At 44.3% G+C, this 27922-nt stretch overlaps 1 protein-coding gene across 1 annotated transcript; it reads left to right on the forward strand.

Moving 5' to 3' along the window:
- On the forward strand, positions 1-27651 carry NRROS (negative regulator of reactive oxygen species). The gene is made up of 3 exons (XM_027061114.2): positions 1-207; positions 21479-21599; positions 25426-27651. The coding sequence occupies exons 2-3, from the start codon at positions 21492-21494 to the stop codon at positions 27394-27396; spliced, it is 2079 nt and encodes a 692-aa protein (XP_026916915.1). The 5' UTR covers positions 1-207; positions 21479-21491; the 3' UTR covers positions 27397-27651.
- Positions 27652-27922: the final 271 nt, after the last annotated feature.

Here is a 27922-nt window from a genome sequence, read left to right on the forward strand (position 1 = left end):
TAAGATGCCTGCTCTTGTGAGTGCTGAGTCGCTGAGCAGTTTGCTCTCCATGTGACTTCAGTTTCCGTCCGTTCCTTCCGCAAGTGCTAAAATAATCTGATGCCCCAGGGAGAGGAGGCAGCCCAGCCCCGCGTTCGGCTGCTCTCGAGGAGTCCGAAGCCCCGGGAGAGGATGCGCCCCGCGGAGCCGCCTGGGCCTGCGGGAGCCGTGAGTATTTCCTGCGGGACAGCCCTGCTGGGGTGGGCGAGCTGGCGCGCGGCTGGGTGGTAGGAGGTCAGCGTCCGTGGCTCGCAGCTCAGGACTGACGGGGAAGTTGTGGCTTGCTGCATCCAAACGCCACCGCTTTTGTGCTCGGTTTGGGGGCCACAGCTCCGGGTAGGTGGAGAAACCTCCCTCAGGGAGCACTTACAGCCCAAAAAGGTGGTGTGGTGCAGTGAAAGCAATGAAGGCTTTGGATTCCTCCTTTGGGGGTTTGAGTCCTGGCTCTCTGGGGAGAACACTTGAGCCTCAGTTTTTTCATCTGTGAAATGGGAACACTAATGCTCCCTTCCTGGGCTGAGTGACTGGAGGAGGTGATAAGACTCTACTGTGAACACTCAGCATGCTGAGTGCTTGGACGGATCTCCTTTCCTGTCCCACGACGTGGATTGAGAATCACCATTTCATAGATGAAGGCACTGAGACTCATTTACAGGGACACATATTTATGGATGTCTTACATGTGTCGGTGCCTTCAAGGTATTGGGGATAGAACTTGAATAAGACAGGCAAAGCCCACTCCCCAGAGTTTTTGTCCTTGGGAAATTCTATAGGGTGTTGTTACTCGGACCCACAGCTAGTAAGTATCAGAGGGAACCTAGACCCCAGGCTTTTCTGGCCCCTTGTCCAGTGCTCTTCTGTAGTAGCCCTGGTGGCCTATCCATGTGGGCCAGATTATAGAGGTTCAGCTTGTATCCCTGTGCACTTAGGAGCTGTCATAAGTAAGGAGCCACTGACCACGCTTTACCCCAGAGAGAAGGTGGCCACGTGCCCAGCTATGGCTGGAACTATAGGAGGCTGAGCAGGATCTTAAGAATGGAGCCCCTGGAGAGGGCTGGTCCTGAGTGGTGCACTTCCAGGGGACCCCACTGGAGGTTTCTTCCCTGATGGGTGCAGCCTACTGGAGTCTGATGGGAGAAACATTCAGTACCTAGAGCTGGCCCTGCGAGCCCCCATGTTGTGCCCCCTTCACCTACTGGCTGTGCTGCAGTAGACGCTGATGGTTTGCTGGGTTTTATAGCCCTGAGACTTATTTATTTTTCTTACACACCCCATAGGTTTGTACATGTATGTCTGAGAGTTCCTAGGGGTGATTAGAAAATCGTGGGGCAAGAAAAAAAAATTGAACAAAACAAAACCTTGATTATTGCCTTTAGGTTAAAAGAAAACAAAACAAAAGTCTGTTTCACAAAGAGGGTGCTTCATCTAGTGGGCGCCCTTATAGGAACTTCATGAAAACCCATATAAACCTGATCCCACATAGTGCTTAAACCATTCATTCAAGAGCAGGGACTTCCCAAACAGAAGGCAGGGCCTGGGGTCTTTGGCCTGAGGCCTTTTTAGGAATGCACGGACCTCTGTCGCTGGCTTGTTTCTTCCTCACAGAAGAGTGATGCCAGTACCCATTACAATTTTCATTCTGACTGCAGTGTGCATCCACACCACAAAGTGTAAACTAGACTCTTGGATGGACAACTAGATGTACCTCACGCTATCCTCAGACCCACATTATAACCACAGAAGTTAGGGGACAGTGGGCTTTCAACCATGACTGAAAAACCTTATCTTGCTCAGGACATGCTATATGCTCAGCGATGCTTACTGACATGCCTGGATATTAGTGACGAATCTTTCTTGCTTTTGATAGAACTCCTTTATTATACTCATTTCCCACCCCTCAAACTATTCTTCGCAACATCACTGATAAAATGTCATGTGCTCAATGTGTAGGGGCTTCTGGGCTAGGTGAGGGGATGATCTCTGAAAGCTCGGAGAGGAGAGGAGAAGGAAAAAGGACACTGGCACTTGGATCTTGTCAAGCTTCACAAGCAACTGTAAACCTGAGTTCAGGGGTCTTTTAGTTAGAAATGACAAAAACCTAACTCAGCCTGGCTTCAGGGGAAAAAAAATATTGTTTCAAATAACCAAAAAGCCTGTGTGAAATAGCTTCAGGCATGGGTGGGTCCAGGTGCTCAAACACTGCCAGCTTTGCCTTTTCCTGTTATTAGGCAGGTCCTAAAGTTGGTGGCAAAGATGATCCCATTCCTCCATGAATTCAAAGAACTGCAGCTCCAAGCTTAGTTCCCACAAGTTTGGCATCTGAAGGCAGGAACAGAAAGCCTCTTTCCCAATAGTTCTAACAAGAGTCCTTCTCTTGATTGTCATGGGCTTGTCATCTGTGATGTACCCAATGTAAACCCATCACTGTGGTTAGGGAAATAGGGGGCTCTGATGGGCCTGGTCTGAGGCCTCGTGCATAGGCCCCTCCTTGGAGCCAGGGACTGAGGTCAAACCCAAACAAATGTGGGCTTCTTAAGAAAGGAAGGGGGTTTGTTGCATGACAATGGAAATGTACTTAACACTATTGAGTTTTACGTTTAAAAATGGTTAATGGGGCGCCTGGGTGGCTCAGTCAGTTGAGCGTCCAACTTCAGCTCAGGTCATAATCTCCCAGTTCATGGGTTCCAGCCCCGCATTGGGCTCTGTGCTGATAGCTCAAAGCCTGGAGCCTGCTTCAGATTCTGTGCCCCCCTCTCTCTGTCCCTCCCCACCCGATGAATAAACATTAAAAAAAATAATAAATAAAATAAAAATGGTTAAGATGGTAAATTTTAGGCTATGAGTATTTTACAATTAAAAAGCAACAAAATAAAAAAGGAAGAAAAAGGAAGAGGTGGTTTCCTCAAAGGGGAATTGAGGAGATGTTACCAGAAGGAGAAATGAGTGTGGGTAGGAAGAACCAACTGATTTCCAGAGCAAATGGAGTCAGGTGCTGACACCAAAGCACATGTATCTTCTTGCTCTAATGCATGAGTGATTTCAGACCAACAAAGGGAATAAAGGAGGAAGTAGAACCCTGTCGTGTTCTCACCAGCGAGGTAGGCATAAGGAGCAGAGCTAGTGCCTATGATGGGCTGAATATGGCCACAAAGCCCTGTGAGGACACAGGGATGCCCCACATCCAGCCCCAACCCAGAAGGTCGCTGTAGTCAGGTGCTAGCTGTGTGCCCCAAGAAACTTTCTGCTGCCACCTCCAAGAAAAAAAAAGAATCAGGAGGGGATTTCTCCACAGAAGATAGCACTTGGGGCTCTGTCTTTTTACCTTGACTCTGTCCTTTTACCTTTTTACCTTGGGGCTCTGTCTTCTCAAGCAGGACCTAAATGTCTGAGGCAGCCCAGCACCCACAGTGCCGGCAGGGGCTCATCTTGATGTGCACATCATGTTCTCCAGTAACTTCATGTCACTCCTTTCTAGATGTCAGGCTGGACACTGGTTCCTTCTGGTCCTTCCTGTTGTTACTCCTCGTCTAGACCAGCTATGGTCCCTTGGGTCTCTCCTGCCTTTCCAATGTCTCCTTGTGGGTCCTACCAGATGCCAAGGCTGAGCTCTCTCCCTCAGGTCTTTCCTGGGTTGGCCCTGGGTCACCTCCTTCAGCTTTCAGACACGCTAACGGTCTCCTTATCACTGTCTAGGCTGACAGCTGTAGACCTCCTCATGGGACTCTCCTGATGGCCTTTCTCTTGGTCTAGGTAGGTTCTCCAGACTTTCCCCAATCCCTGAACTGAAGCTTCCATTATATTTAGTAATACTGGCTTCTTGTTTCCTTCTAAATTCCCAGGTTTTTCCCAGGCTTTGTAGCTCCTTTTGCAAACCTGTAAAGGCCTTCACCTTTGTCATAGTTACACTTCATGGCATTGACAGGTTACCCACAGAAGACCATGGCCCCATGAGCACTCAGGGGTACTTACTATTCAGAATATCAAACACTGCATGGCAGAGGCACTGACCAATCAGAATGGACATTGTCATTAGAAGCAGAATCCTGGGGCCCATGTTGGGTCAGGTGTTAACCTCCCTGGCTGCTCGATCATGGTGGGGCCTGGCAGTTCCAAGAGAGGGGCCAGGCTCATGGGATACCTATTTGCCAACAAATACAAACCTGTGCAACCCAGCTGAACATTCACTCAACATATATTCGTCCCAGGTAGGCGCACATCCAGCACCTCCTACCTGGGCCAGAACTTGAGTTTTGGCTTGTTGAACAATTGATTTGGGTCTTTCTGAGCCTTGGGCTTCTTATCTATAAAATGGAGATAATAAGCAGGGACTTGAACATAGATTTTCATTCCAGTATTCATAGCAGTCTTATTCACAGTGGCCAAAAGGTGGAAATAACCCAAATGTCCGTTGATGGGTGAATGGATAAACAAAATGTGATCTATACATACAATGGAATATTATTCAGCTACAAAAAGGAATGACATTCTCATACATGCTATGACATGAAGGGACTAGAAACCTGATGCTAAATGAAATAAGCCAGGCACAAAAGGGCAGATATTACATGATTCCACTTACACAAGGTACCTAGGATAGGCAAATGTATAGATAAAGAAAGGACTGTGGGAGCCAACCGACTGGATGGCTCAGTCGGTTAAACATCCGACTTCGGCTCAGGTCATGATCTCACGGTTTGTGAGTTCAAGCCCCGTGTCTGGTTCTGTGTTGACAGCTCAGAGCCTAGAGCCTCCTTCAGGTTCTGTATCTCCCTCTCTCTCTGCCCCTCCTCCACTCAAGCTGTCTCTGTCTCTCATAAATAAACTTTAAAAAATTTTAAAAAAAGAAAAAGAAAAAAGAAAGAACTGTGGTTACCGGGAACTGAGGGGTGGGGGAATAGAGAGTTCCTGTTAAGTGGGTACCAAGTTTCCATTTGGGATGCTGGATAGGTCTGGAGAAGGCTTATGGTGAGATCGCATGGCAAAGTGAATGTATTTAATGCTACTGAATTGTACGCTCAAAAAGGTTTAAAATGGTAGCTTATATGGGTATTTTACCACAGTGAAAATGGAGACAGCAACGCCTATTTTATAGAACTGTTGTGAAGTACTAAACAAGATCCAAGGTCGGTAAGAAGACTTTGCAACTTCATGCTGTTATTGCTATTATTATTCAATAGTGTTAAGTTATAATCCAATTGTTTTGGCTTTATCCAAGAATCCCCTAAGAATCATTGGTATCGGGCACCTGGGTTGTTTATTCGGTGAAGCGTCCAGTTCTTGGTTTCGGCTCGGGTCATGATCTCACCGTCCGTGAGTTTGAGCCCTGCATGGGGCTCCACGCTGACATTATGGAACCTGCTTGGGATTCCCTCTCCCTCTCTTTTTGCTCCTCCCCCGCTTGCGGATGCGCTCTTTCTCTCTCAAAATAGATAAACTTGAGAAGAATATTATTTTAAAAATCATTGTTATTTTTGGCGGAGGGGATTTCTTCTCTTAAAATCACATTATTCCCATTCCTCTGTGAATTCAAATAAGTTGTAGTGAAAAAAAAAGTCAGCCTTAGAACAGGCAGCCACCTTGTCAGTGCAATTTGAGGGATTTTGAGAAAGACAAAATCATCTCCCCTACCGTCCTGAACCTACACCATGAAAACTTTATTACATTTCATCATTACCGATATAAAAGAGCCTTGTATTAAAGAGCATATCCGTGTAAAGAGCTGTGAAGTGTAAGATACCCATTAAAGAGCAGTGTATTAAAGGGATATCAGTCATTTACACTGCAGTGTAGACAGCTTTCCTCCTAATTCTGAGGACTCTAAAGCAGTGATTGTCAAATCTTTTTTTTTTTTAACAAGACAAACTTTTCTCCAAATAGCTGACTTTGCAATCTCGATTAAATTAATTAGATTGATCTAGAAGGTTGAACAAGTAGTAGCTTCATTTTTTGTTAAATCGCTTGATATGCATTCTAAAGTTTTTAGGGGGAAGTATACTGATGACTGCAATCTATATCTTTTTTAAAAGTTTGTTTATTTATTTATTTACTTATTGAGAGAGCACAGGGGAGGGACAGAGAGAGGAAGAGAGAGGATCCCAAGCAGGCTCTGCACTGTCAGCACAGAACCCAATGCGGGGCTCGAACTCACAAACCATGACATCATGACCTGAGCCGCAATCAAGAGTCGGACGCTTAACCCACTGAGCCACCTAGGCGCCCTGACTGCAGTCCATTTATAAATGCATCAAAAAATGAGACGACTTGAGATCCTAGGTGGCTCAGTCAGTTAAGCATATGATTCTTGGTTTCAGCTCGGGTCATGATCTCACAACTTGTGAGTGCCAGGGCCATGTCGGGTTCTGTGCTGGCAATGGGGAGCCTGTTTGGGATTCTCTGTCTCCCTTTCTCTTTGCCTCTCTCTTGCTTGTGCTGTCTCTGTCTGTCTCTCTGTCTCTCTCTCTCAAAAGTAAAAAAACAAAAGATCTTAAAAAAAATAAGATGGATTGAAGGCTGGATAGAAGGATAGGTAGATCGATAGCTATGTGATAAAAACAAATATAGTAAAATGTTAATAGCACAATCTATGTGATGGGTATACCAGCAATCACTGTCAAATTCTTTCAACTTTGCTGTGTGTTAAAAATTTTCACAATAAAATATTGGGGAAATGTCAAATTACTCACAATACCTGGTTAACTGCTCATTTTGCTTTTCATAAACATAAAAATCGAATAACAAAAATATCAAAAAACTTCAATAAGAGCTGTAACTCTATGATATATTATTATGTTATATGGATCATTGGGTCATTGCTCAACTGAACTATTAGAATGAGATGAGGAGGTGACATATGCACTGGGCCTTGAAGGATGAATAGGAGTTTGGCAGCTGGAGAAGGCCAGAAAAAGGACCTTTCCCACAAAGGAAACAGTGTGTGAAAATATACAATTTAGTCATGGATAGCAAGTATCCTGGGTGGCTGGAGCTTGTGGCATTGGGTTGAATTTTGCTGGATTCACAGACTAGGTTTGAATCGCAGCTCTGACATTCTCTAACTATATGGCCTGAACCTTTGTGAGCCTCAGTTTACCATGTATAAAATGAAGATGATAGCATTTATCTGCTAGGATTTTGTGAGGATTATTATATGTAAAGCACCTGGCATAGCACTTATCCCAAGGTGAACCCTCAATAAACATTAGCTATTGCAATTGAGAGCCTGGGAAGCAATTTGACAGCTTGAATACCACCCCATTAAGCTGGTCAGTTGTCCGGAATCTACATCATTTCTTTCCTCAGTTGGGCTCTTTTTCAAGGGAACCAAGGTTGGAGGGGCGGAGGCAATATAGTTCCACTCTGGGCCATAAGCCTTGGTTCTCACCTATAACCCCTTCCCTGCCCATAGTCTCCCACAGACTTTGGGTGGTCTCTCCTCTTCTGAACATCTCCAGATCCACACTCCACAGCTCAGACGGATGGGAGAAGGTACTGCCACTCTTCTGTTTTATTTATATCAGTATGAGCTCCCTGTTTGCACAGAGGAATTCTGCATTTAATTCTGACATGACCTTGTCTTACCAATGAAGTCTGCAACGTTTCCTTATATTGACAAAGTTCTTCACACACATTCTCTCATTCAGGCCTGAAACAACCCTGTGAGGTCAGCAAGGCAGGTATTATTGTCACCTATGACCACATTGGAGTGTGAGAGAGAAACCTGTGATATTGAAAGGAAATGACAAGTTTGAAACTAATGCATTGTTGGTAGGGTTCCTGTCCACAAAGATTACGTGGGTCTCTCCTAAATGAAGGTGACAACACATGCCCACTACCACTAGCCATGTAAGAGCAAGGTGTTATGGCCCCAGGGGGAGCATATTTGCATTTTTTTAAAACCTGTGGTCATGGAACAGGACAGAGCGAACTGACCTCCATTGGTTCTAAAGGGCTGACCCTGACCACATAGGGAAGCCGGCTGACTCATTTGTAGCCCTGAGGCCACAAAGTCGGGCAGGAGGATAGTGTTTAAGCAGCATTCCCTCCACACCGGCTGCCAGGAATTGGTTATAGGTAGAGCCCAAGAGAAGAAGAGCTGCTGTGGCCTCCAGCCTCCCTCCAGGCAGAGACAGAACCCAGATGAAGACTCTTCCCCCAAGAGTGGGTAAAGCTTGGCTGATCACGTGTGCTAGGCTGTGGTGCAAACAAGAGATCTATCTGTATTTTAAACCAGTGCCTGGAAACCACTGCACGGTGTTCCCTGTGGCACCTTGTCCATATCATCCCATCTCTCTGGCCTGAGTGTTCTCATCTCTAAAATCCTGGCGGGTAGTTCCTTCAGAAATGCTACAATTCTCCTGAAGAAAAAAAAAAAGTCAGTTACTAGATTTGAACGAACATGCATGTGGCAGAAGAGTCATGTGCAACAGAACTGTCCTTTCTCACATAAATTCTTGGGGCCACACATCCAAGGAGCATTCTAACAAATTCAAATGATACTCCTCGCTTATTTGTGCAGGGGATCACGAGTTCTAGAAGTGGGATCCGAGTTCTGGAAGCAAATGCAAGCGGTATTTGCACGACCAGCTGCTTACAAAGCAGTGAGCTCCCACCTTGGGTGTGTTTAATGCCTCAGGCAGGTTGATTACCTGCCAAGGATGACACGTTAAAGATGACAAAGACTATTTTTGAACCTTCTTTTAAAACTTACCTTAATATAGTAGCAACCCTACCACACAGGCATTATGATTCCCATTTTACTGGGGAGGAAATCGAGGCCAAGAAATTGAGTGATGTACTGAAGGCCAGGCTTTGAATCTGTTCCATTTGTCCCCTTAGCCTGGACTTTGAACAGAGCCAGGCTTTGAACCTGTTCCATTTGTCCCCTTAGCCTGGACTCTTTCTTCACCCTTACAGTCACCTTTCTAGAAGCTGGAGTAAGAACACGCAGCCCAAAATCTAAATCCCTGAGGCCCTAAAAAAGAAAAAGAATTTCTATAAAACAACTTAGTTATTTTAGTTATTAGTCAATGATATTTTTCTTCCATTAACTCCAAATATCCCTTTAAGCACACTTACAATAATTTCAATTTTAAGCACCTATAAGAAATTCTCTATTTTTGTGATATTTGTTAGGCTCTGATTATAACATATATTTTAATTTCAATTAATAGTATATCGATTCTATTCTTTTAAAACTTGTCTTGGGGCACCTGGGTGGCTCAGTTGGTTAAGTGTCCGACTTTGGCTTACGTCATGATCTTGTGGCTTGTGAGTTCGAGCCCTGCTTTGGGCTCCACGCTGCTTGGAGATTCTCTCTCTCTCTGCCCCTCCCCTGCTGTCTCTCTCTCTCTCAAAATAAATAAATAAACTTAAAAAAAACTTGTCTGGATATAGTAATTGAAGTTGATTGTTGGAAAATTAGAAAACACTAAGAAACAAAAATACAGATGTGGAAAAAGTAAATATTAGGTGCTGTTCTCTCCACTGTTGAGATTCAGCTGTGTACCCTTTCAAGTATTTTCCATGCACATGCACATGAGTGCAGATTCCTTTAGCACACTTGGGATTATACCATACATTCTGTTTTGCATCTTCCTTTTTTTCTTAATATTTTATTATGACCATCTTTCCATGTCGCTAAATATATTGCCACTGAAACATTTTTAATTGTAGCACATTATTCCTATCATATAGTTGTATCATAATGTATTTAGCCAACCCTTTCATTGTTGGACTTATAGATGGTTTCCGCTTTTTAAAATATTATCACTAGGGGCGCCTGGGGGGCTCAGTCGGTTAAGCGACTGACTTCAGCCAGGTCACGATCTCGCGGTCCAGGAGTTCGAGCCCCGCGTCGGGCTCTGGGCTGATGGCTCAGAGCCTGGAGCCTGTTTCCGATTCTGTGTCTCCCTCTCTCTCTGCCCCTCCCCCGTTCATGCTCTGTCTCTCTCTGTCCCAAAAATGAATAAACGTTGAAAAAAAAATTAAAAAAAAAATATTATCACTAATATCTCACTGAATATCTCAGTAAAAATATCTTTGCGTACATTATAATTCCTTAGGATAAACCCCTAAGAGGGGAATGATTGAATCAAAAATAATCTACGTTTCAACATCTTTGATAAATTTTGTAAAATTGTCCTTCAGAAAAAGTGTGCCAATTTTCCCTCCCACCTTCAGGGTCTAAGACGATGCTGGGGGTGATGGGGACTCAAAAGCTATTGTGTTGCCTATGTTTTAACAAGTTCATTACTAAGAGAGAAAGCCAGAGAAGCAAATTGTGAGGTCTGAATTCACACATCACAGTTCTAAATGCCATGTTGCCCCAATCCTCAGTATGCAAGTTCTTTTTTAGATGTGTCCACCATCTCAACATTGATTCTATGCAAAATATAGGAATGTACTAATTCAACCAAAGATTACAGCTGGTTCTTCACTTTTATGACTCTTCTTTATTTTCTTTCACATATAATACCAAAACCAAATTTTAAACAATCTTTGGATTTAAAAGTCCACTGTTTGGACATTTATCCAAAGATATAGAAATAAGTCAATAAAGGCATGTGACTGTTCAACATCATTAGCCATTGGGGAAATGCAAGTCAAAATCACAAAGAGGCCACCTCACAACTACTAGGATGGCTGGAATACAAACGACAGAAAATAACCAGTGTTGATGAGCACGAGAAGGAAATGGAACACTCCTGCCCTGCTGGTGGGAATATAAAGTGTGCAGAAACTGGAAAACATTCTGGCAGTTCTTCAACGTCAAACAGAATTACAGTCTGACCCAGCAATTTCATTCCCAGTATGTATAGGCAAGAGAATTGAAAACATGGCCACACAAAGACTTGTACATGAATGTTCACAGATGCATTATTCATAATAGCCAAACGGTGGAAACAATTCAAATGTTCATCAGCTAATGAATTCATAAATGAATGTGGCAAGTTTGTCCGGACAATGAATATTATTCAGCCATAAAAAGGAAGGAAATACCGATTAATATGTGCTGCAACATGGATGAACTTCGAAAGCATTATTATAAGTGAGAGAAGACAGACACACATTGTATGATTCAATATACATCCAACATCCAGAATGTACAAATGCACAGAAATGGAAAGTAGACTAGTGTTTGCCAAGGGAGGGGGGAAGTGACTGCTAATGAGTACAGGGTCTCATTTTGGGGTGTTGCAAATGTTCTGGAATTAGACAATGGTGATGGCTGCACAACGCTGCGAATATACTAAAAACCATTGGTGAATTACATAGTATGTGAATTATGTCTCAATTTTTAAAGTATACCTGTGGCTTATTTGCAGGAAAAGAGAGCACAGAGTATCTTTAAACCTTTTTTAGACATGTTTAGTTTGATAGCTAGTTATCAAAGTAATCCAAACTCACTATTCAAAAGTTGAATAGTTTTTATCTTGAATTTATGTGTTTGTTTGTTTGCTTATTTATTTATTTATTTATTCATTCATTAACTTACTTATTGCCTCAATCAGAAGGACTCCCCCCCCTCCCCCCCCCGCCTTCTCATTTTGAATTTCAAGTTTGAATCAATGGGGCACCTGGCTGGCTTAGTCAGTTAGAGCATGCGACTCTTAATCTTGAGGTTGTGAGTTTGAGCCCCACATTGGATGTAGAGATTACTTGAAAATAAAATCTCAAACAAATCAAAACAACAACAACAAAAAACCAACATAAAGTTTGAGCCAAAATGTCATTCTTGCTTTTCTTTCTTTTTTCCTTCCTTCCTTCCCTTTCTTCTTTCCTTTTCCAGGCTACATTTTAAGCAATAAATATATCTTGCTAAACCATTTGCTTGGTGTCAGTACAATTTCTCCAAGCAAAAGTCTTGCAAATCAAGTTAGTTTTATGTGCAGATTCTTATAAAGAAGAAATAATGTCTACAGTCATCTAACATGATGATTTGTCAGTACTCAAAATAAGTCAGTTTTCCTGTAACAAGAATCTAATTAGTTTTGGAGTGCACTTTTTAAAAAATTTATTTTGAAAGAGAGTGGGGGAGGGACAGAGAGAGAGAGAGAATCCCAAGTCAACACCACGCTGTCAGTGCAGAACCCAACTGGAGGCTGGATCCCATTAACTGTGAGATCATGACCTGAGCAGAAATCAAGAGTTGGTCACTCAACTGACTGAGCCACCCAGGTGCCCCTAGAGTGCACTTTTAAAAACCATTTGTGTTTTTATGTGTTAATTTTTCATAACTTTTAGCTTTAAGTTTATTTATTTATTTTGAGACAAAGAGAGCGCACGTGCATGCAGGAGCATGCAAGTGGGGGAGGGGCAGAGAGAGACTCCCAAGCAGGCTCCACACTGTCAGCCGAAATCAATAGTCAGACGCTTAACCGACCAAGCCACCCAGGTGCCCCCATAACTTTTACCTTTGAAACCGTTTCTAACTTACAGAAAAATTGCAACACAACTAAAAGAATGCCCATAAATTCTTCACCTCTGTTCACCAATTGTTAAACATTTTGTCATATTTGTTTTCTTTCCCTCTCTCTCTCTATTTATTAAAATATATATATATATATTTCTGAATGATTTGAGAATAATGTTGCAGACATTATGCTCCTTTACTTCTAAATAATATAGTGTTTTTTTTCTAAGTATGAGGATAGTCTCTTACATAAATGTAATCAAAATCCAGACATTTAACTGGATGCCCCTTTACTTCTAAATAATATAGTGTATATTTTCTAAGTATAAGGATAGCCTCTTACATAAATGTAATCAAAATCCACACATTTAACTGGATCTCCACCATAAAACTGTTATTTTCACCTTTGCAAAATTAGTAAGGAATCTGTAGAGAGATAGTTTAAGACTACTGTCTTGTTTCCCAACAAATTTTTGCTCTTCAGTTTTCCTTTTCCTTGATAAGTCTTGCCTATAGATTGCACTTGGAAAAATACATTGCTAGCTTTCAGATTTCAGCCACTGTCTCTAATTTTCAGGTAGCATCATGAACCTTGCATGCATCTATTGTCCAGTTTTGTCCTTTGGGTTTAAAACTTATTAAAGAGCAAGTCCTATTTTAGTTGGCTCCTTTTTGTTGGCAAGATCCAACAGTAGGGCCAGCCTTTGAGGGGTGTTGCGGGGTACTATCATGAGAAAACATGGAGGTTGGAAATGGATCTGACCCTGCAGAGAACCATCAGGAACCCTAGAGGCGGCCTCAGAGCCCATTCTCACCACCCAGCCTGGAGGGCCCATCCTCCTGTCATTTTTCCTATCCTCCCTTCTCTGATCTCTGTTGAGATGAATGTTGACTGTTTTCATTCTTTTCTGTTCACACACCTTGTCATCTGACTCATAGCTTCTGCTTCCTCACAGCAAGATCCCTCAAAAATTCAATTCTACCTTCTCTCTGTGGCTTTTAGTTCCAATTTCCACTGCCAATGACCTAATTGTCTCCCTTGTCTCTGCGTTGGGATCACTCATAGGGTGCTGGCTGCATGTAAGGATTGACCTCCTCTGGTCAGATGCTTCCCCAAGATTCTATTAGCTTGTTGGAGGTGGAGGTGGAGGGATACGTAGAGATGGTGGTGAGGTCATGTGTCTCCCTTGAGGGCTGCCTCGCCAGAGGGACTGTAGGTGTGGTGGACAGAGCTATCGACCTGGACAGTGGAAGTTATATTAGTACATCAGGTCAGAACACGTGATCTACCACTCTAGGGCTCTTTTCAGATAAGAGAGAAGCAGCCTGGAAGCTCTCATTTGAATGTCAAATGTTCCAATTTTCAGGATATCTTTAAGGTTGATGTGTATGTGCATTTTTAACTTAACAAATGTTTTCTGAACACCTTCCTGAGAAGAATATTTGAAAAATATATGTTCCAGAAAATGCTGGGACAGAAAATTACCATAATTCCCCCTCTGCCTTTAGAAACCCCAACATTTATTTCATTTTCCCTATTAATTTTTATTTTGAAAAATTTCAAACTCACTGGAAGGTTAAAAGAAAGTATCATGCTAAATTTATCAGTTGGTAATATTTTCTTTAATTTTCTTCCTTCCTCTCTCCCTCCCTTTCTCTCTCTTTCTCTCTCAGGCCATTTGAAAGTAGGTTATATAAGTTGTAGACATCATGAAACTTCACCCCTAAATACTTCAGCGTGCATTTCCCAAGAATAAGAGCACTTTCCTACATGACCAAAAAATCATCACCGCACCTAAGAAAATCAGCAATAATTCGATAGTATCATTTGTACATAATACCATCTGAAAGCACATTATTCAGTACCTCAGTTGTCTCAAATTTTTCTTTTAGAGATTTTTGAAAATCCAAAATCTACTCAAGGTACATGCATTACACTTGGTTATTATGCTTCTTTATTTATTTATTTATTTATTTATATTATTATTTTTTTAATATATGAAATTTATTGTCAAATTGGTTTCCATACAATACCCAGTGCTCATCCCAAAAGGTGCCCTCCTCAATACCCATCTGCTTCTTTTTTTTTTTTTATGTTTATTTATTTTGAGAGACTGAGAGAGCGTGAGAGGGGGAAGGCAGAGAGAGGGAAAGAGAATCCCAAGCAGGTTCCACACTGCCAGCACAGACCCTGACGTGGGGCTCAGCCTCACGAACTGCAAGATCATGACCTGAGCCAAAATCACGAATGGATGCTTAACCAACGGAGCCACCCAGAAGCCCATTAAGCTTCTTACTCACTTGTAATCAAACCTTCCCCTTTTCTCCTCCACTGCCTTTTTTTTTTAATTAAAAAAGTTTTTTTAATGTTTATTTATTTTTGAGAGAGAGAGAGAGAGACAGACAGATCACAAGCAGGGGGAGGGGTAGAGAGAGACAGAGACACAGAATCTGAAGCAGGCTCCAGGCTCTGAGCTGTCAGCACAGAGCCCAGTGCGGGGCTTGAACTCACCCACTGTGAGATCATGATCTGAGCTGAAGTCGGATGCCACCCAGGCGCCACACCTCCACTGCCTTTCTTTCTGTTTCAAGACTCTGACTTCTTCCAAGGGCCCAAGCCAGTTGTCTTATAGGATGATGTATAGCCTGGATCTGTCTGATTGTCCCCTCATGACTGGGTCCAGGGCAAACGTTTTTGGCAAGCGTACTGCCAAGATGGGGCTCTGTGTTTCCCAGGGTGCCACATCTGGAGGCTCAGAGTGTCAGGTATTCTCACTACGGGAGATGCTAAGTTTGAACATTTGGTGAGGGCTCAAGTCACTTCAATTTTTTGCTACGATCAAAGAGACCAAAGCTGTTTGCCTGGGGCTTTCAAATACTTCTTGGTAGTAGGAATGATTTGAAGTGTTCACAGACTGGTGTTTCTGTTTTTTATTATCCATTCTCTGTGGTGTGTGACCAGCTGCCCTTCCCTCTCTCCCAGGACCCCAGGTGGGATTTGCTCTTTCCTTTTTAAACAAAGGCAGACTCCCTTCCTGTGGAACCCTCTAGCTAGCAACTGTACCTTTCTTCAAGGGTGTCAACGTCACACATTCACGCCCCGCTCTGCCTCTAGAGATTTCCTCCCCTCAGGCCAGTCTATAAATATTTGTTTCTGAGACCGGTACCTCTGAGAGTTACCATCTTTCTCCGAAGTCCTCTTTCTTTAAAGCATTTTCAGCTATTTGATTACTTTGAGGAGGAAATTCTCAATGACATGCTAATGTATGTATCACATTCTTAACACTGACTGATTGCGCCTTTAGCAAAGAGAGCGCAGTGTGCAGTCGCAGCTCTGGGGGCAGCGGCTAGAGCAGCAGCGGTGATGGGAGGTGGGGAGGTGAGAGTGTGGGAGTGAGGTGATATTCGGGGTGCCCCTGAATGTTAGAAATCCAGCATCCTTGCCTGAAAATGAAGCGGAGCTCTCCCACATTCATGTCAGGGTTACTCCTTAGCATTCCCAAACTTTTCGTACGAGGAGATCTTTTTATGGACAAAAATACCTGTAGATTAGCCTTTACTTGTGGTTGTGTTTCACTCCCAGCTGGTTAAGACGTTACATCATGACAGAAAGCTACTTGAAATGAATAACACTTAAAAAAAAAAAAGTCTTATTTATTTTTTTATTAATACAGGAAAATCGACATGCATTTGGAAAACAAGCAGTGTACATACATGTTTAAGTGTCAGGGGTGTCTAATAATACTAAGTGTGCTGCTGCACCCCTGGATGATTTTGATTTTTGTGAGGACAGGGACATGGAAATTTCAGGACTTCCAGAAGCAGAGACCAGTCAAAAGATTTCACTCACCCTCTCCTTCTGTCCTTCGTAAAAGCAAGCAATCTCCCACACATCCCCTTGCTGAAGCCATTCGTTGGCCTGCATGCTGCCACCTTCTTCCACTAAAGGCGTCCTGAGCCCAGAACTGATGTGGTTGGATATGGAAAGCGCTCACCCAGCATACAGTCAAGCTGCTGCTGGCAGGATCGGGACACCCTGTCCAAAAGGAGTAAATGTTCCCACCCCTTTCAGCCCACAGGGCCACCTACTCAGTCTTCTTTGACCTTACTTGGCTCAGTGAAGCAGGACCTTTTCCCTCCTACCTTGTGGAAATAGAAAAAGCAAACAAGCACACTTTCTAAAACAAGGAGGAACTTTTACAGCTGATGGGCATTCTTCTTCCTCACTGTTCGTGTTCTCTTGCTGTAGAATACAGTCTCGATTCATGTTGTTTTTGTGAAGTGGATCGGTTTTCACCACTTATTTATGTTCATCCTAGGTATGAACAGAGAAAAAATAGACAAAAAGCCATATTGCATTTCTGCCTGAAAAGGAACACTGTGTAGGGTAGCCTGGCTGGCTCAGTCAGAAGAGCACGAGACTCTTGATCTCAGGGTCGTAAGTTTGAGCCCCACATTTGGCACAGAGATTACTTAAAATAAATAAATAAACTTTTTTTTAAAAAAGGAACACTGTATGCACATGGGATTGATGTGGGTTGAGTCACAGTTTTCCATGATAACCAATTAGAATGCATAGTCTCAAGACCATTGGTTGCATAGGGGATGCCGTTGAGCATCGGAGGTCCTGATATTTCAAGGACTTCTAAGAGAAGTTTGTGATGACTGGACACAAACAGAATAGCTAGAAGATAAAGAAGAAATGTAAATTCAATACTACGAGGACTTCACTCTAACAGAAGGGTAGGATTTATAATCTCAATATCTCCAACTCAAATGTGTTACAGACACAGTACAGTACTTACGTCCTGCTAGCACCTGAGTCAATAGTGCCTTGTCTTTGAAAGCTTTTCACTGATTAGAAGCTGACAATCTCTGGCATCAGCCATGATCAGGAAAACCGTGACTGGATAAGACATAGAGAGACCTTATAGAAATTATTAACTGAATAAAAAAATGTAGGATTGTAGATTCTATATAGAAGAGAACAGGACTTACCATTTTTTTGCCTCTACACTTAGAAGGAACTCTTCAATTTTGTTACCTGGCTTAAGAAGATACGAGCTGAGTCTGTTAATGCCATCTGCCTCTCATGTCAGGATCTCAGCTTTCATATAGGGGAGTTTCCCAGTGGTCACCCAGACCAGGAGACGTCATACTTATTCAGACCCTACTTAGGGAATGATTTGCAGTTTCTTATGGCTCCAGTTCCTCTGTGGCTCCTCAGTGGTCATAGTCCATGAAATGGAAACCATGAATCCAGGACCTTTTAATTATAGTGAGGGGAGGTTCCAGGTTACCTCATTTAAATTATTAATTTCAAACGGCGCCTGGGTAGCTCAGTCGGTTAAGCTTCTGACTTTGGCTCGGGTTATCATCTCACAATTTGCGAGGTGGAGCCCTGTGTTGGCCTCTATGCTGACGGCTCAGAGCCTGGAGCCTACTTCGGATTCTGTGTCTCTCTCTCTCTGCCCTCCCTCACTAGCGCTCTGTCTCTCTCTCTCTCTCTCAAAAATAAACATTAAAAAAATTTTTAAAGTATTAATGCCACACTCGTGTGTCCTCCATTATAATTATTTTCCTTTCACTTCCCTTTCTCTACCCAAAGTGTAGTTGAGGTGATTTGGCTTAAAAAATGGATGTATTTTCTAGAAGATGCCAGAGAGATTGGAGCGAAGTGGGACAGTTACTTATTTGCCACAAGCTTAGATGCTCTCTTATAGCTCACCCAACTAAGGTTAATTGTGAGGAGGGGAAGCAGTCCTGTGCACACAGCAGAGGCTTCATACGATTTCCAGTGAGATTTGCCATCCAAACTCATCTTGTACTCTTTGCAGCTCCATGGCTCTGAGGAATCCTTCTGCATACTCTTGGAATAGTGTTTCTCAACCTGACTGGTTGAGGAAGAATAAAAAGACTTTTATTCTTTTCAGGGTCACTATATACCTTTTTTGTTTAGGACTGATCCAAAGCCATTCTCACTTACATCATTGTATCTGCCAGGGTCCAACCAGGAAACAGAAACACCCAGATTATTTGTTAAAGAGAAAATTTAGTGCAGGAAATTGGCTACACATGAAGAGGCTAAGAAGCTAACCAGCAAATAGACAATCAACCCAGAGGTTAGCAATTTCAGGAAGCTATGATCTTCCCTAGTAGGGGAAGGATAAAGTAGGGAAAGGATGGTGTTACTAGAGTCTAGGAGTCACCAATAGAAGCTCAAGGACTTCTCAGTCCAAGGCAGGGAGAGATGGAAAGATTCAGTCCTCCTTCTGCTGTCTAACTTCCCATAGTTCCTCCCATTGACCAAACCAGCCGGAGGCCAGCTGACACCCAGAGCTTGGGAAATAGGCTTCGGAAGTCAGTTCCCTATGATACAGAGCAGGGTAAGGCATCTATCTGAGGACAAACAGCTCTCAACCAGCATAGTCTTCTGTTACTGGAATTAACCTTGTTCTGGAATTTATTAACATAGAATTTTTAATGCAATCTTCCTGCATACCTTTCACACACCAGTTGGTATAATGATATATTCATTCTTACATCCAGATTTTTCATTCTTTTCCCTTCTTTGTGTAACTTGAATTACCTTGGAGATGACACGTAACAGCCACTCAACCAGCTCAATGGTGTTTGAAACTCATAAATAATAATTATGTCATTAACTACCTTCACAGTTAATGAAGCACTTTCACATATACTGGTTGATCTCATAAAAACTCTGAATAGTTATTATTATCCCCATTTTATGGATATCGGAGTCTTGGAGACTTTATATGAATTGAAAAACAAATCCTGGAGCCAGAATTCAAACCCTGGTCTGTCTGGCTCTAAATCTGATAATTTTTCCATGCTGCCTCATGAAAGAAGGAGTTGCCCAGAGGGAACAACAGTAGTTTTTCTGGGCTGGTTGGCTGATTTTAGGAGGAAGGAGAAAATATATTTTAAATTTGCAAAAATTTTCTCATTGACCCAGAAATTAAAATTATGCTCAGGGCATGACTTCGGGCCTAACATTCCAGTCTAAAGAATTATATTCTCCCTGAAGAAATCACAATCTTTCCCTGTACATATCTAGATTTGGCATTTCAGTATAAATTGAAATGGCTGTTCTGGAAGGGTCATTGTCACAGCAGCATGTACCATCCCAAGCCTGACAGAGGGGGTGAGGGAGGAAGGCAGTGGGGAAAGTCCTTGGTTTCCATTTCCCTGTCTGTTTTCAATAAAATATAGGACACCCAGTGAAATTTGAATGTCAGGTAAACAATGAATTTCTTTAGTGTAAGTATGTGCCAAATATTGCATGGGACATATTTGCACTAAAAAGTTATTTATTGTTTATCTTACATTCAGATGGCATCTCGTAATTTGCTAAGTCTGGCAGCCTTATTTCCAGTTGGGCAGTGATCCCAAGGTTGTTGTGTGTGTGTGTGTGTGGGTGCGTGTGTGTGTGTGTCCTGTGCAGATCCTAAGGACAAAGCCCATATGGCTCTGCTTCTGCCATCTGTGCCCTGTACATGCCATGAGGTAGTAGTACTTCCTGCACAGGTGCAGAAATGGAAGGAGGGCCGGGAAGGGGATTCCCAGTGTCCAGCAAATACTGATGAATTCTCAATTGGAGGTTCCCTTTGTGGTAAGGAGCGCTGACTTGACCTGAAGTGAAGGTTAAAGTTGATTTACCTGGTTTCGCTTTGCTTTTCTGTTAGTCTGTTTTCACTGGTGAGTATTAAAATCTGACCATGAAGTTAAAGTTAGCCTCAGAGATGTGTAAACTTATTCAAAGAAAGAGGAAGAGGAAGGGGCCCAAGATGGCCTGGGTGTGTGAGGCAGAAAGGTCTGTGGGTCCCATGGAATGAGTGAGGAGGTTCATTTCAGTGCTGGTGCTGCTGGCCTAGGAGAAGCCTAGGGAGCAGGCCCTGTGGTCCCTTCTGGGGAGATGTCAAGGAGAGGATGGAGCAGAAGACATGCTGGGGCCAGGCACTTGCATCTGTTTGTGAGGAAGCAGAGCTGAGAAAGGAATGTCACTGGGCTATAAGCCCTCCCAATAGGAGGGCAGTCAGTTCAACAGCGCCCTCAGGGAGAGAAATTATGCTGGTTACTCATCCTGGAGCTCAGGGAAGGGGACCTCGGTGGGGGCTGCTCTCAGCCCTGCTACTAAGTTGATCTGGAACCTTAAATAAGCCCTTAGTGTCTCTGGGCCTTTGAATGTTCTCCTGTAAAAATGCAATGGCAGAGAATATAATATATTTCCATTATGGTTTTGCTTAGTTCTAAAATTATATTGGTATATGTATAATTTTAAGCCTTCTCATGGTTCCTGTTCTGTGTTCACTGGCCAGGTAAGAGGGCTGGCAACCACACTTCATCAATAATCCTTATTATCCCTGAAGATTACTTTTCATTTGCCCCTTAGTTTTTTTCTCTTATTCAGGCAAACTATCAAAGTCCTTTTTTGCAAAAGGTTGTATTCAAATGAGTCAAAACCAATGAGACCTACCCTCCTAAAAGCCTCATGTCAACACAGCAATTAGTAACTCTACAGGACCAGAAGCTACAATTAGTATTTCAATCCCGGTTCACCATTCTTTTGTTCATTCATTCATTCATTCATTCATGCAGCAAACATTTACTGAGTTCAGGCAATGCATCAGGCAGATTTGAGCTTTGGGAGGAAAACTTCAACAGAACTACAAAATGTGGCAAACTCTGGGTGACCTGAGATCCGGTTCCTCAAGTCCTTTGCCTCTCTCTTCTGTTGGTGGGCTCTTAGAAGTTTCAGTACTCAGCCACCTGTCCATCAAGTGGTAGAGGCAAAACAAAAATAAGTTCTTGTCAACAGTTGTAGTGAAAGGTTGAAAGTATTGGCTAACTTGAGGTATTTGAATGATCTGTGGGTTTCCACCTCCTGATAGCTGTGGGCCTCTAAGACCAGACATAGCTGGGAACTGGCTCCTTCTACCAAGAGTGCAAAGCAGCCCTCTGGGATGTCCTTCTCTTACTCACTTCTTCCTTGCCCTCTGTCCACAGTGCTGCACTTGAGATGGAGTTACTGCCCCTCTGGCTGTGCCTGGGTTTTCACTTCTTGACAGTGGAATGGAGGAATCAAAGTGGAATGGCCACGGCAGCTTCCCAAGGGGGCTGCGAGTTGGTGAGTTTTCCAGGAAACTCTGTCTGTTGGTTTTGTCCTGACAGGGTCTGGTCTATTGGAAGACTGATGTATTGTCAGTCAAAGAGGGGAGGGAATGAAAGAGTCTGAATCACTCTGTAGCTGCCTAGCATGAGGCCATGTGCAAGCTGCTCCTTAACCAAAGGTTCAGATGACACCTGAGAAAGACCAGGCAGTCCCTGCCCATCTTCCTCATACCTGCTGAAGCCAGGAGGCCCCAGAGACAGGCACAGGTTAGTCACCTGAAACAAGAGCACCCTGTTAAAAATCTGGATGATTAAGCTCTACTAATGGTATCAGAATCCCTGAGTAGGGCGTAGTAAAATTGGATAAGCCCTGACTCAGAGCTTGTATATGAGCCAATAGCAAATGCTCAAACAGCTGTACTGCAGAGCAACATTCTTGATCACTTTCAGGCTGAAGACGATCAAGGGAGTGGATATCTGAGCTTTTACAGTTTACCCTCTCCAGGGCTTTCAGCCTCTATCTGGAAACAGATCTGGCTCATAACAACTGGGCACATTTCTGGAAAATTTCCCCCTTGCCTATAAGTCAAAAGTCTGCTTGAGAAACATATATTTCATAAACATTCCTTGAGTCCTATTATATACTAGGTACTAGAAAGACAAATTGGATGTCGGGGTTAATACCTACAATCAGAATTGTATTCTTAAAGCTGATAAATTTAAAAAACCCAGTTGGTCATGGTTCTTAACCACCTTTAGTAACCTCTGACCACTATGCTGTAGTATACTCTAGTACAGAGTGGGGGTTATGAGCCAGACCAGGTTTAAATCCCAGCTTGGGGCACCTGGGTGGCTAAGTCGGTTAAGCGTCTGACTTCGGTTCAGGTGGTGATCTCACAGTTTGTGGGTTCGAGCCCCGCGATGAGCTCTGCGCTAACAGCTCAGAGCCTGGAGCCTGCTTCAGATTCTGTGTCTCCCTCTCTCTCTGCCCCTCCCCTGCTCGTGCTCTGTCTCTCTGTGTCTCTCTCAAAAGTAAATAAACATTAAAAAAAAATTTAAATCCTAGCTTGCTAGCTGGTGACATGGGGGGAGGAGGGGCGCGCTCTGTGTCTCAGTTTCCTCATCTGTAAAATATAGAATAGTGGCACCAACCAATAATACCATAACACTGCATTGCTATGATGATTAAATGAGCTAGTGTATATAAAGCACTCAGAACAGGGCCTTGTTTGTACTAAGAGCTATGTGTTTTATCTGTCATTATTGTTGTTAGTCTCTGTTACTACAGACTTCCATTAATTCCTTACAGAGGCTATTAAAAATTAACTTCAGGGCCGCCTGGGTGGCTCAGCTGGTGAAGCATCTAAATCTTGATTTTTGGCTCAGGTCATGATCTCATGGTTCATGGGATTGAGCCCCACATCGGGCTCCGTGCTTACAGCTCTCGCTCTCTCTCTCTCTCAAAATAAATAAATAAATATTTAAAAACAACATTTAAAGGTTAACTTCACAGTAGCTAAATCAAGAGGGAATCAGAAAGTATGAGTTCTTTGATAGCCTTTCAGGGTTCAGGCTAGACTGCCTGTCTGACCCTCTCCAGCCTGGTAGGCAAGAGTGGATCACCCATGGCTCTTGGAAGGCTGAGAGTTTGAGGGTCCAGGTATCTCCGGTGCCCCGCCTTGCCTAAGCCACCTGTTATCATAAAGTGGACATGGTGAGATTTTCTTGGGCTCTGACAGCCACGTCGTCCTTTTGCAGCTTTTTGGTGGGGCCGCAGGGAATTGCAGAGGTTGACCCCATGCTTACAACAGCTGTGGTGAGACAGGGTCTCGTGGCTGGAGGAAAGCCCCTCACCACAACATTCTCCAGAGAGTCCCTGTCAGGGGGAGACCAACACTTACACAAATAAAGAAATGCACCTTGTTTCTGCATGGAGGGATTCAATTTTGTAAAGATGTCAGTTATCCCCTAATTAACCCATAATTGTAATGTAATCCCTGTCAAAATTCCAAAGACTTTTGAGGGGAGGGGAAGTGTGAAAGGAAGTTGGCAAATTCACTCTGACGTTCATCTGGAAATTAAAAACAACTCAAACGTGCAAAAACAGAGATTAATTAATCATATCTTGCTAATCATTATAGCTAACCTTTATTAAGCTCTTATGTGCCAGGTTGTGTATTAAGTGTTTTACGTAAACAATCACAAGGAAAAAAAAAAAGCCCCTATGAGAAAATTACAAGTATAATTTCCATGTTACAGGTGGAGTAATGAAAGTCCTGACTGGTCAGGTAACCAGCCCAAAGTCACCCATTTGATAAAAAGCAGAACCAAACTGATCTGACCCTAGAACTCTTGCCTTTAGCCACCGTGCTATTCATGCAACAAACTGAGATAGAGTTATATAACAGGATGTGATCAAATGTATTTTTATTGCCAAGACGCTATGTCTATACATTATCAAAGGTGGTAAAAGTAGATCACTGGACAGTTTGCAGAGTATGCGCTCATTAAAAAACTTTTTTTTCAGGGTGCCTGGGTGGCGCAGTCGGTTAAGCGTCCGACTTCAGCCAGGTCACGATCTCGTGGTCCGTGAGTTCGAGCCCCGCGTCGGGCTCTGGGCTGATGGCTCAGAGCCTGGAGCCTGTTTCCGATTCTGTGTCTCCCTCTCTCTCTGCCCCTCCCCCATTCATGCTCTGTCTCTCTCTGTCCCAAAAATAAATGAACGTTGAAAAAAAAATTAAAAAAAACAACAACTTTTTTTTCAACAATCATTGACTTTGTCCTACTGACCAATCCTGGGAAAGGAATGTCATTATTCTTCTATCTGATCACTTAAAACATTTTTCCTGGACACCTGACACCCTGTGACTGATTGTTTTTGCCAGTCTTGTAGAACATTGCGATGCGTTAATGCATCCTAAGCCCTGTGTGACCTCTGCTATGAGAACAGGGTCGTCCCATCCATCCTGCCTCCTTATGTTGCACAGCTGTGGTAGAACACATCCAGGAAGAGCACTGACTTGGGCGTTAGAAGTTCTGGACTCCTGTCCCTGCAATGCCACTGGCTCTTCGCTTCTCTCCAGACCCCACTTCTCTGTACAATTCAGGGAGATGTTGAGGACTAAAGTCCTTTTAAGCTGTAATATTTATCAACCTAGAATGTAGAGGAGCGTCCCAGGAAAAACTCCTTTGGGTGACATGAAGATGCCACAGCATGTTGGTTGTTTTGTGCTAACCCTGTTGGACACACAGGTGTTAGGGTAATAGCGATAACAATACAATAGCGACCGTTTACATTAATGGTGTTTGCTGTGTGTCAGGCTCTGTGCAGCCTCTCACCTAATCTCACTGCAATCCTCTGGGCTAGCTACTCTCTATCTTCATCTCCGTTTTTTCAGAGGAAATAACAGACTTAGGTTAAGTTACTTGCCCAAGGTCGTGTAGGAAACAAATGGCAGAGGTGGGATTCAAACCCGGATTCAAACCGGCAGACAGCCCTGGTCCTCAGTCCTTCTCACAGTCGAAACCAAACTGCAAGCACAGTTGTCACCATGCAGAACCCACGACACAGGTGCTCAGATTTTCTCTGACGTGAGGTGTGTTTTAAGTGAGGCCTGGAACTCAGCTCCTAGCTGACTGTTTCAATGTGAAGGTAAAGAACAAAGAAAAGTTCCCTTTTGTTCCACATTTTCCTAGCCTTTTTTTTTTTTTTTAAATTATGATCTCTAGAGTCACTCTTAGAAGCTGCGGTAAAAGTCAAGTGGATGAGTCACATTTCTGTACATAAACTTGTCTGCCTCCGAGGCCCTCCTCTCTGCTGACCAGTGTCTGTCTGATCCTAGGTTGATGGAGTAGCCAATTGCCGAGGGCAGAACCTTGCATCAGTGCCCAGCGATCTCCCTCCCTACTCCCAGATGCTCATCCTGGATGCCAACCCGCTTAAGATCCTGTGGAACCGTTCCCTCCAGCACTACCCTCTCCTGGAGAGCCTCAGTCTGCACAGGTGCCACCTGGAGCGCATCGGCCGAGGCGCCTTCCAAGGGCAGGCCCGTCTGCGCAGCCTGGAGCTGCCCGACAACTCCCTCTCAGAGAACTACAAGGAGACAGCGGCTGCCTTCCACCACCTGCAGGCTCTGCAGAGGCTGGACTTGTCAGGGAACTCCCTGACAGAAGACATGGTGGCCCTCATGCTCCAGAACCTCTCTTCGCTGGAGGCTGTGTCCCTGGCGAGGAACACCATCATGAGGCTCGACGACTCTGTCTTTGAGGGCCTGGGGCACCTCAGGGAGCTGGATTTGCAGAGAAACTACATCTTTGAGATTGAGGGTGGCGCTTTCGATGGCTTGACTGAGCTGAGACACCTCAACCTGGCCTATAACAACCTCCCTTGCATCGTGGACTTCAGCCTCACACAGCTACGGTTCCTCAACGTCAGCTACAACGTCCTGGAATGGTTCCTGGCGTCAGGGGGAGAGGCTGCCTTTGAGCTGGAGACGCTGGACCTCTCCCACAATCAGCTGCTCTTTTTCCCACTCTTGCCCCAGTGCAGCAAGTTGCACACGCTCCTGCTGCGGGACAACAACATGGGCTTCTACGGGGACCTGTACAACACCTCTTCGCCGCGGGAGATGGTGGCCCAGTTCCTCCTTGTGGATGGCAATGTGACCAACATCACCACTGTCAACCTCTGGGAAGAGTTTGCGTCCAGTGACCTTGCGGACCTACACTTCCTGGATATGAGCCAGAACCAGTTCCAATACCTGCCTGATGGCTTCCTAAAGAAAATGCCTTCCCTCTCCCACCTGAACCTCAACCAGAATTGCCTGATGACGCTCCACATCCGAGAGCACGAGCCCCCAGGGGCGCTCACTGAGCTGGACCTGAGCCAGAACCAGCTGTCAGAGCTGCACTTGGCCCCGGGGCTCCCTGGCTGCCTGAGGAGCCTCCGGTCATTCAACTTGAGCTCCAATCAGCTCATGGGTATCCCCACTGGCCTTTTTGCTGATGCCAGTAACCTCACTACAATTGACATGAGCCACAATCAGATCTCACTTTGTCCCCAGCCGGCTGGCTTGGACCTCCCGGCCCCCCCAAGCTGTGTGGATTTTAGGAACGTGGCATCTTTGAGGAGCCTCTCTCTCAAGGGCTGCGGGCTGGGGGCATTACAAGACTGCTCGTTCCAGGGGACTGCCCTCACCCACTTAGACCTGTCTGGCAACTGGGGGGTTCTGAATGGGACCGTCGCCCCTCTCCGGGGTATCGCCCCCACGTTACAGGTCCTGTCTCTGAGGAATGTGGGCCTCAGTTCTAGCTTCAGGGAGTTGGACTTCTCTGGGTTTGGGAATCTGAGAGACTTGGATCTGTCAGGGAATTCTTTGACCAGTTTCCCACGGTTCAGGGGCAGCCTGGCCCTGCAGACCCTGGATCTCCGCCGAAACTCGCTCACAGCCCTTCCCCAGGGGGCCGTGTCTGAGCAGCTCACGAGAAGTCTGCGGACCATCTACCTCAGTCAGAATCCGTATGACTGCTGTGGGGTGGAGGGCTGGGGGTCCCTGCAGCGCCTGCACGCCATTGCCGATTCGGCCATGGTCACTTGCAACCTCTCCTCCAAGGTCATTCGCCTGATTGAGCTGCCCGGAGGCGTGCCTCAGGACTGCAAATGGGAGCGGGTGGACATGGGCCTGCTGTACCTTGTGCTCATTCTTCCCAGCTGCCTCACCCTGCTGGTGGCCTGCACCGTCATCTTCCTCACTTTCAAGAAGCCCCTGCTTCAGGTCATCAAGAGCCGCTGCCACTGGTCTTCCATATACTGACCTGGCCACGTGCCGAGATTAGAAATGGGGTCTGTGCGTGGAAGAACCCTTTCTCTGCCAGATTTCCGGATCTGACGCAGAGAACAAATCCAGTGAATTGAGGTTTAAGTGAAAGTTTAAAATGTTTCCAGCCCTTAGTTGCCCCACGTTCTTCTTCCATCGTTGTGAATCATCCTCATCATCCTGGTAAAATATTTATTAAGTGATGTTCTGTGAAAATAAAACACGTGTCTCATAAATATTTTTTAAATCAAACTCGCCTTGTGTTTTTTCTTTCTTTAATGTTTTTTGGTAGTTTCACTTAGATTACTTTGCAGTGTCCTTCCCTTGGTGACATCCATGGAGCTGGCTAGAAAGGGTGCCAGTTCAGGCAAAAACAACCCCAAGAGCATGTCCTGTGGGTGGCGAGAGACAGTGCCCTGGGGGTTCACCAGTTCACCAAGAACAAGAATTTCAGAGCAGAGCCGGGAGTCTGAGGTGAGAATTCTCACCTCTTGTCTTGGCTTGCATTGTCGCTGCAGCCAGA

This window comes from Acinonyx jubatus, chromosome C2 (assembly GCF_027475565.1).
Source record: "Acinonyx jubatus isolate Ajub_Pintada_27869175 chromosome C2, VMU_Ajub_asm_v1.0, whole genome shotgun sequence".
Classification (NCBI taxonomy): Eukaryota; Metazoa; Chordata; class Mammalia; order Carnivora; family Felidae; genus Acinonyx; species Acinonyx jubatus.

Coding starts and splice junctions, on each gene's coding strand:
- NRROS (XM_027061114.2), top strand. CDS start 21,492: ATGGAGTTACTGCCCCTCTGGCTGTGCCTGGGTTTTCACTTCTTGACA. Junction 21,600..25,425: donor CCCAAGGGGGCTGCGAGTTG/GTGAGTTTTCCA, acceptor GTCTGATCCTAG/GTTGATGGAGTAGCCAATTG.